This window comes from Nicotiana tabacum, chromosome 6 (genome assembly GCF_000715075.1).
Source record: "Nicotiana tabacum cultivar K326 chromosome 6, ASM71507v2, whole genome shotgun sequence".
Classification (NCBI taxonomy): domain Eukaryota; kingdom Viridiplantae; phylum Streptophyta; class Magnoliopsida; order Solanales; family Solanaceae; genus Nicotiana; species Nicotiana tabacum.
The window spans coordinates 44,350,092-44,358,321 of NC_134085.1; the positions used below are offsets into that span (position 1 = coordinate 44,350,092).

Genomic DNA, 8,230 nt, shown 5'->3' on the forward strand with positions numbered 1-8,230 from the left:
CTTCAATAATTTCCCAGCATGTTTGGTAAAAGGCTCCAGTGAATCCATCCGGTCCACCAGCTGAGTCCCCATTCAACCCCATAATTGCTCTCTTCACTTCTTCATTGGAAGGCAAAGCCATCAGTCTTTCATGTTGATCAATATCTACCATTGAAGGTACATGATTTAGAATATCAAAATCATTTGGAACTGCACTCTCTGTAAATTGATCCTTGTAGAACTTTACTGTTTCTTCTGCTATTAAGTGATCTTCTTCAATCCAGTTACCAAGGCTATTCTAGATCCTTGATAATTTCAGTCTCTTCCTTCTCCCATTAACTTGAGCATGGAAGAATTTAGTGTTTCTATTACCATCTTTGAACCATAACATGCCTGCTTTTTGTCTCCAGAATTCTTCTTCTAATGCAAGATATTTAATCATTTCAGCTTCGACCTGTTGTAATCTTTGTCTATTCATCTATGTAGGATTGACTTCAAATTGTCTTTCATGAACCAAGACCACCTCCTCAAGTCTTGCAATCTTCTGGAATATATCCCCATATGTAGCTCTGCTCCAGGTAGATACTGCTTGTTTAAGCTTCTTTAACTTGTAGTTAAAAATGCAGAAAGGGTTAGCACTAAAATCAGCATTCCAATTATCCTTTACTACATCTTTGAAGGTTTCATGCTTTGTCCAGAAGTTAAGAAATCTGAATGACTTCTTAATTGGAGGAGTTTCTATATCACATTTCAGCAGCATTGGGCAATGATCAGACCCGATTTTGGATAGGTGAGTTATCTCCAATCCAGGAAAGGTCTGTTGCAATTCATTATTGCCAAAACATCTGTCCAATCTTTTAAAAATGTAGTCCTCCTCTGATCTTCCATTCCACCATGTAAATATGCTTCCTTTAAAACCCAAGTCTGTCAAGTTGCAGGTATTGATGCAGTGTCTGAAGTCATCTACTTCAATGAGTGAAACTGACAATCCCCCATATTTCTCTTCCTCATCCCATATCACATTAAAGTCGCCTCCAACTAGCCAAGGTATTGTCATATCTGATGCCATTGCATACAACGTATCCCATAGTTCTATTCTTTCAGTGCGATCACATTTGGCATAGACTAGTGTAAGGATGAGCTCAACATGTGTTTCAGAGTGCATTAATCTCAAAGTCAGCTATTGAGTCATGTTATATAAAATAGTAACCTCAAAAATTTCATCAATAAAAGCCCAAATCTTGTTTGACACATTCACCACAGCTTGTGCCAAACCAATTATTGCTCTATACCTCTCCATTTTATGAGATTGTTGCATAGGCTCAAGTATTCCTATGAACTCAAAATGATGTTTTCTCTGCATTGTAATCAGTCTTTCAAATACTTACATTGTGTTTACTGACCTGACATTCCATATAATGGCATCCATTAAATGTTTTGGGATTTGGACAGTGTTCTCCTTGTTTGTACTCCACTAACTGGGACAGTAGAAGTCTCTTTTGACTATTTTTTTTTCCTTAGCTGCAGATTTTACTAGTTCAATAAGCCTTGGCGACAGATCTCCCTGCTTGGCAACATTAAGGAAATTTTGTGCAGTGGATTCCTCGTCCATGTTTCCACCTTTAAGTTCTGCATGGTTAACTTGGTCATGTGTTTCTACTTCTTCTTTTAATGTAACAATATCCTCTGCCTGGTTGATAAGTTCAGCATCTTTTGCATTATGTTCATTAGTCAACAGCATTGTATTGTTCAGTGGAACGTTACTTCCTGCTACATCCTGCATGGTGCTCAATGGAACAGTACTTCTTGCATAAACCTGCACTGTCATAGCTCGGTTCTTGTCTGCATTCCTGTCTTGTTTCTTGTCTGCATTTTCAGCTTCTTTCAAGACATTACTAACAGCATTATGTGAAGTCCCTCCTGGATCTATAATATTAATGTTCCCCTCTTTTGTCTTTTCTATTGCTACATTTGTGCATTCAAGAATGCTTTGAACATTAATTGCATTGGCATTACAATTAAAACTTTGATCCTCATCTTCCACTTCATTTCCTCCAATTTCTTCATCACTATGCATTGTATCTGGAATCTGACCATCTGCTAGGTCTTCCTCTATTTGGTTGAGCCATAATCTTCCTCCTGCCCATTTTTCTTTTTCATTGGTCATGAATTTCTCAAAATCTGTATCTTCAACAAATTCATTTTCTTTGTTGTTTGCTAATTGTTGTTCAACTTTGGTGTCCTGTGAAGGAATGTCTTGACATGAAGTATTGACTTGACCTACATTATTTTTGGATACTTTTTGGACCCAATGGGCAGTTGACTCATTGTGAAAATGCTGCTCATTCCCCAAATCTTTTTGTACACAATGAGCTGTTGCTTCCCTATTTGCTGCATGATTTTTTATTGCTGTAGGATTAAAAGTAGGTGCTGCAGGGTTCAGTTTCTTGGGTTGTGTCTTGGATGATTGTCTCCTGGATGAGCTAGGAGAAGTTACCTTTTGTACTATTTGTCTAGTTGAAAAATCAAATTCCTGCTCCTCTGACTCATTCTCTACACCTGCTATGGAATTATTTTGCTGAATGTTGTTGCTTGTGGTTTTTTGAACTGGAGTTTCCTCCACAGCTGCCAATTGGTAACCTTCATTTATCTCACTATTTTCAATTTCTACCACTGCAAATTGGTTGGTTGTTTGTATTTGTTTTGTCACAACTGTATTGTTAACAAGAACTATTTCTTTCCCTTCTGTAGTAGTACCTTTAGATTGTTTGCCTTTGTTTAGTCCCCTATTGTCTCGAACTTCCTTCCATCGAGGGCCTGCATTACCAACTACCTTACCACTAGTAAGGATCATCAAAGGAGCATCATGTTTTGCCGGTTTCTTAGTGCCTTGTTTCAGATTTTCAACATTTTTCTGATGCTGGACATTTTTGCTTTCCCTTAAATCAGGATTAATTCTCCAACATTCAAGCATGTCATGGCCTTGTAACTTGCACTCTTTACAATACTTTGGCAACTAATCATAGTTAATGGTTACCCATTCAGTTCTAAAATTCCCATTTACTTCATTGACAATGTCCATCCGAACTTTCTTGGGGAGGTCAGCTAGCAGATCCACCAACACTTTAACACGAGCACAACTAGGTCTAGTTTTCTTGACAGTAGCCAAATCCAAGTGAAGGGGTTTACCTACAGCAGAAGCTAGAGAGAACAAGCATTCTCTAACAAAATAGGTAGGCAGCAAATTAGGGAATGAAATCCAAGCCATTACCTTAGGTGTCTCCTCTCCAACTTTAAATTTTGCATCATAGATCAAAGTTCTTAGTTGATATTCATCCCCATGCTTATACTTAACATAGTACACTCCTTTTGATGAGAAATCTACGTAATCTTGCCATAATAAAAATCGAATCAAAATGTGCCTGTCACGAAGATATCCAATATTGCAATCAGCTTTGATACCACACTGCATAGGAACAATTCGACGTATTTCATTGATGTCTGGCCATCCGTATGAAAATTTTCACACAACTGCCTATTGTAGTCCTTCAATATAGTTCATACGTTCAACTTCTGATTCTGTAAAGCATACCGTTGGTTGTCCTTGAAAGAATTGGGCTTGTCTAGGGGGGATTGGATCAACTACTGCTGCTCGATCTTGCATTGTCGAAGTACTGGTCGTGGGTTTTACAGCGTTTGCATAATCCATAGTTTTTGGAACATTTATTGTTGTCGTGCAAGGCTGGGTGATGTTAAGGGGAGGTTGGGGAGGTGTCCTAGTGTTTGCGGGTAGCTGGCCGCTGGCCATAGTGGCCATGGCAGCACTCCGTGAAGGATCTTCCAACTGTAAAGTGTTTTTTCAAAAAGCTTGAGACAACATAGATCAACCTAGATTTTAGCGTCAACACTCTCTTGCACCAATGAAAACTCTTTTCCACGTTAATACTTATGACAAGAAAAGCACAGTTTTTGTTAATTCGATACTACAGTAACCCTTCAAAGCAAAATAAGATCTGTTTTTAATCTGTTGTTGCTTTTAGCTTCAAAACTGAGGATCACGCTTAAAAACAAACCATCCAAGTTGTGATTCAACCATCCAAGCTTCACGTTACATAAGCAGTAGCTATCACTGGCAGCAATGTTGAAATTGGCTAATGGGAGCTCGTTGCTACAGTAACTTTTAAAAGTAAAATTAAGATCTGTTTTGAATGGTGATAGATTTTAGGAAAAAATCAAAAGGAGATTGTTCACAATGAGAAGGGTGTTCTTTTGGTACCAATATTGTGATCTTACCTTGCCGGATTCTGGAATTATGGTCGATGAATAGTGACGGGATCACTATTCATGGTATCTATCTGTATTAGATAGAGCTTTTTAGGAAATGGGTTTGGGTTCGCGGATGAAATAATTTTAACATTCTGCCCGGATCACTGTAGCTAACTCTATGCGATCGCATTCAAGCCCCTGCAATCGCATAGACCAAAAATTCCATGGTCTCAAATTACCCTATGCGATCGCAACAGGCCCTATGCGATCGTAGTGCCTTACCAAACAACACTATGCGATCGCAACCACTTCAAGTGATCGCATTGAACAACCAAACAGCCCCTAAAATCCTTCTATGCTATCGCAACCCTTTATGTTATGCGATCGCATAGAGCAAAATTGCTCTGCACTGACTGCTGCATTTCTGCAGCATTTTCCAACTTCAAGAATTCCTGTTAACCATCTGAAATTACCCCCGAGGCCCCCGGGACCTCAACCAAAAGTGTCAACCCATCCTAAAACATCATTCAAACTTTTTCCAATCATCAAAACACCACAAACAACACCAAAACCATCAAATTACATTGGATTCAAGCCTAAATTTCTTAAAAACTTCTGAAATACGCATTTGATCAAAAACCCGACCAAAACACCTCCGAGTGATCTGAAATTTTGCACACACATCCCAAATCACTTAACGAAGCTATTGCAACTCTCGAAATTCTATTCTGACCCTCGTATCAAAATCTCACCTACCAACCGGAATTCGCCAAAATACTAACTTCGCCAATTCAAGCCTAATTCTACTCCGGACCTCCAAAATCAATTCTGATCACACTCCTAAGCCACATATCATCCCCCAAAGCTAACAAAATCACCGGAAATTACATCCGAGCCCTCTAACTCAATAGTCAATATCCGGTTGACTTTTCCAAAACAAGCCTTCCTTAAAGAGACTAAGTGTCTCATTTCCTATCAAAACCAATCCGATTTAACTCTAACACACCGAATACCGATAACGAAACATGAAGAAGAAAAAAATGGGGGAAACGGGGCAGTAACTCACGTGGCGACGGGCCGGGTCGTCACACCTCTCCTTCTCTTTGAAGAACCCTAGCCGACCTAAAAGATCTGTTATCACCTTCCTTATACGCATTCATACGCGGATTCTACTTACCTTTTCTGCTATTCTCACTCAGTTATGTTAAATTTCGTTTCCATTCTACTTATGGCAAGTTCAATTCTCACATATCTAGCCTTGACCCTGTGGATCTGGGTGCCAAGTGGCTCTACTTAGAAAGAGGAAATTTCTCTTGGTTATGGCATATCTCCATTTATTCCGTCGTGATTAGGACTTGTGAATTTTTCCTAAATTCAATTCCAACAAGGGTTTAAAATTCTTACTTCCTCTACTGATTCGAGTGTGCGTGGATATATTCTTTTCTTTTTTGTGTTTAATCGACTGTTTTTCCTTGTTTTGTGTGTTTAATTCTGCTACAATAAAAACTCTTCCTCGGCTACCTTAATGGAGATATTAATCATTGTTATTCTATAACTTTCACTCTATCTATACTATTCTACACACTTGATTGTGGTCGGCTGAAAGCCAAGGCCACTAGAATCCTCTCTATTGACTTGCCTAGTGTGAACACTGCTCAGGGCTCGTTCGAAGCTCTTTTGAACTTTGACGCACTATGGTTTGGGGTCTTTTTGCTACTGATACTCAAGCTGTTGTTGGTACTTGTTTTTCTCTTCTATTTATATATTGAATCTGCAAATTGGTAAGTGTTTAAACCTTCGCAATTCTACTTCCATTTTGTTTGTGTTTATGCAATATGCATTAGTACTACTTGAAATTCTTTGAGTTAATATGACTTCAATAAAATGCCACTTCATGTACAATTTTTCTTATCTTAATGCTATTCTGCAGTCTTACTAGCTTCAATTATATTCAAGTCCGGATTTTAACTCATGTAAGACTAGCTAAGTTGCTTCATGATGCCTACCTGGTTTGTGATTACCTAAGTAATATTTTTTTGCATGTTGTCTTGATTTTTTGTACTGAAATCTTTATAAAACAAGGTTCCTGCTCAAAATGGCTTTAATATCTTCCTACTGAATTTTTTATGCATAACTTGTTGCTTCTCCGCAAATCATGTGACAATATTATCTAAATGCTTAACGTAATATGCTCTCCTTCCATTACTAGCCTTAATGAATGCCTATTGTAGATGTCTAACCTAAATGATTTCTAACATTTATGTTCAAGTTATTTAGGTATGTTACTTATCATGAATCCTTGACCTAGATTCTCCTAGGGAACTAATGCATGCCCAGAATTTTTTTCGAATGTACCTCTTCTTGCTAAGTCCTTTATGTACTTGTTATTTCCTAAAATCAACTTGTGATTATATGAATTCCATATGCCAATATTATTACAATTCTCAGGCAGACTTGTTTATTTGCTTTAATGTTGTGTTGACATTATGTGCTCACTAATTTCTTAAGACTCCAAGGTGAATTCCAATATATGTTTAGCTTATTCTTCCTATGTCTACTAGAATGAGTTCTAGCCTTCTTCATGTGATGCTCGTTTGACATATTAATTTGGAAGTTAACCCATCCTCATCTGCCATGAATTCTTATATTTTTTGAGTTAGAACTTTGTGTTGTGACTAGTATTTGCCTGGACACTCCACATGTTAAGTTCTGCAAGTTAGTAGTGATCATTAGGCTCTCCTAACAAGGTCTTTTGTGAAATGTTTTCACCCTTTTTCTTGTCCTAATTATGACTCTTCTAGGCTTCTATAGCAAGATTCCTACGTTTAGAGTCCTACTAAACTTAGTTAGGGATCATGTCTACTCTGAATATCTGCTTTTGCTATCCTATGATGTCCAAACTTGTCATTGGGAAACTTGTGTCAATATGTGCCTATAAGTTATTTTATGTAACCTTATTTGTGTGTCTTTGTCTAGAAATCTGTGTTCTTTGTTAGATATAGTGTTAAGGGCTAAAGTGTTGGAGTCTTAATGTTGTTTGGTTGGCCTAGCACCCAGTTTGTCACATGTATTGTTATGTGTTTGGTATTCAAAAGGTAAGCAAGGCAGTTGTTTTATCATTCGGTCCTGACTGTTGGGCCAGTTTGATACTCAGAACTGAAGCATGTCGATAACCGTTTGGAGTGTGGGCCTGATCATCCACATAAGGTTTCAAGCTTAGTTGAAGGCCCAAAAGCATCCCTGGGTGTATTTGTGTGCCTGTAATAGTCCTAGTAAGGCCTATCATCTTTCTATTTGAACTTGTAATTACGCTATTTGGGTATGTAATAACGAATGATGGAAAAATTACTGAAAAGGGGATGGGGTACTCTAATTCTCATATGAATTAGTAGAAAACATGCCTATAGGATCTAAATTCTTTATTGGCTATCTTGTTTGAAATGCTCTATTTCTATATATTGTTAAAAAACATGCCTATAGGAACCTAAGTGCTTCACTTTCTCAACATGTTCCATTTCTGTAGAATGTTAGAAAGCATGCTTATAAGACTTAAGTGCTTCACTTGCTCACATGCTCTATTTCTATACGCTATTAGATAACATGCTTATAGGATCTCTTAAGTAGTTAAGAATGGCTTACATTGATATTTCCTCCAGCCACGTGACTCACTTAGATACCATATCTATATGACCTTAAATTGATTAATCGGTTTGTCTTCTTCAGATTGCCCCTCTAGAAAACATGCCTATAGGGATAAACAAAATGAGTACGCATTCTTAATTACTGCCCAAATATCAACTGTTTAGAGAACATGCCCATAGGGTGTTACTACTCGCCTAGAAAGCATGATTATAGGATAAAAGATGAACAATTCTGCGCTTTCAACAGCCTCACTGCCCAGGCGCAAATCACTTAGAGATTATGCCTGTAGGTCTTTAATATGTATTATAATCAGCAACATCGTCAAGATAACCTGCCTAGAAGC

The 8,230-nt window shown here is 37.8% G+C and overlaps 1 protein-coding gene across 1 annotated transcript; it reads right to left on the reverse strand.

The window, feature by feature from the left end:
* Nucleotides 1-457: 457 nt before the first annotated feature.
* On the reverse strand, nt 458-1,048 carry LOC142181785 (uncharacterized). Its single transcript, XM_075255316.1, has one exon. The coding sequence runs from the start codon at nt 1,046-1,048 to the stop codon at nt 458-460; it is 591 nt and encodes a 196-aa protein (XP_075111417.1).
* Nucleotides 1,049-8,230: the final 7,182 nt, after the last annotated feature.

Bases quoted from the DNA above. Each gene is read 5' to 3' on its own strand.
- LOC142181785 (XM_075255316.1), bottom strand. From the start codon at position 1,048: ATGGCATCAGATATGACAATACCTTGGCTAGTTGGAGGCGACTTTAAT.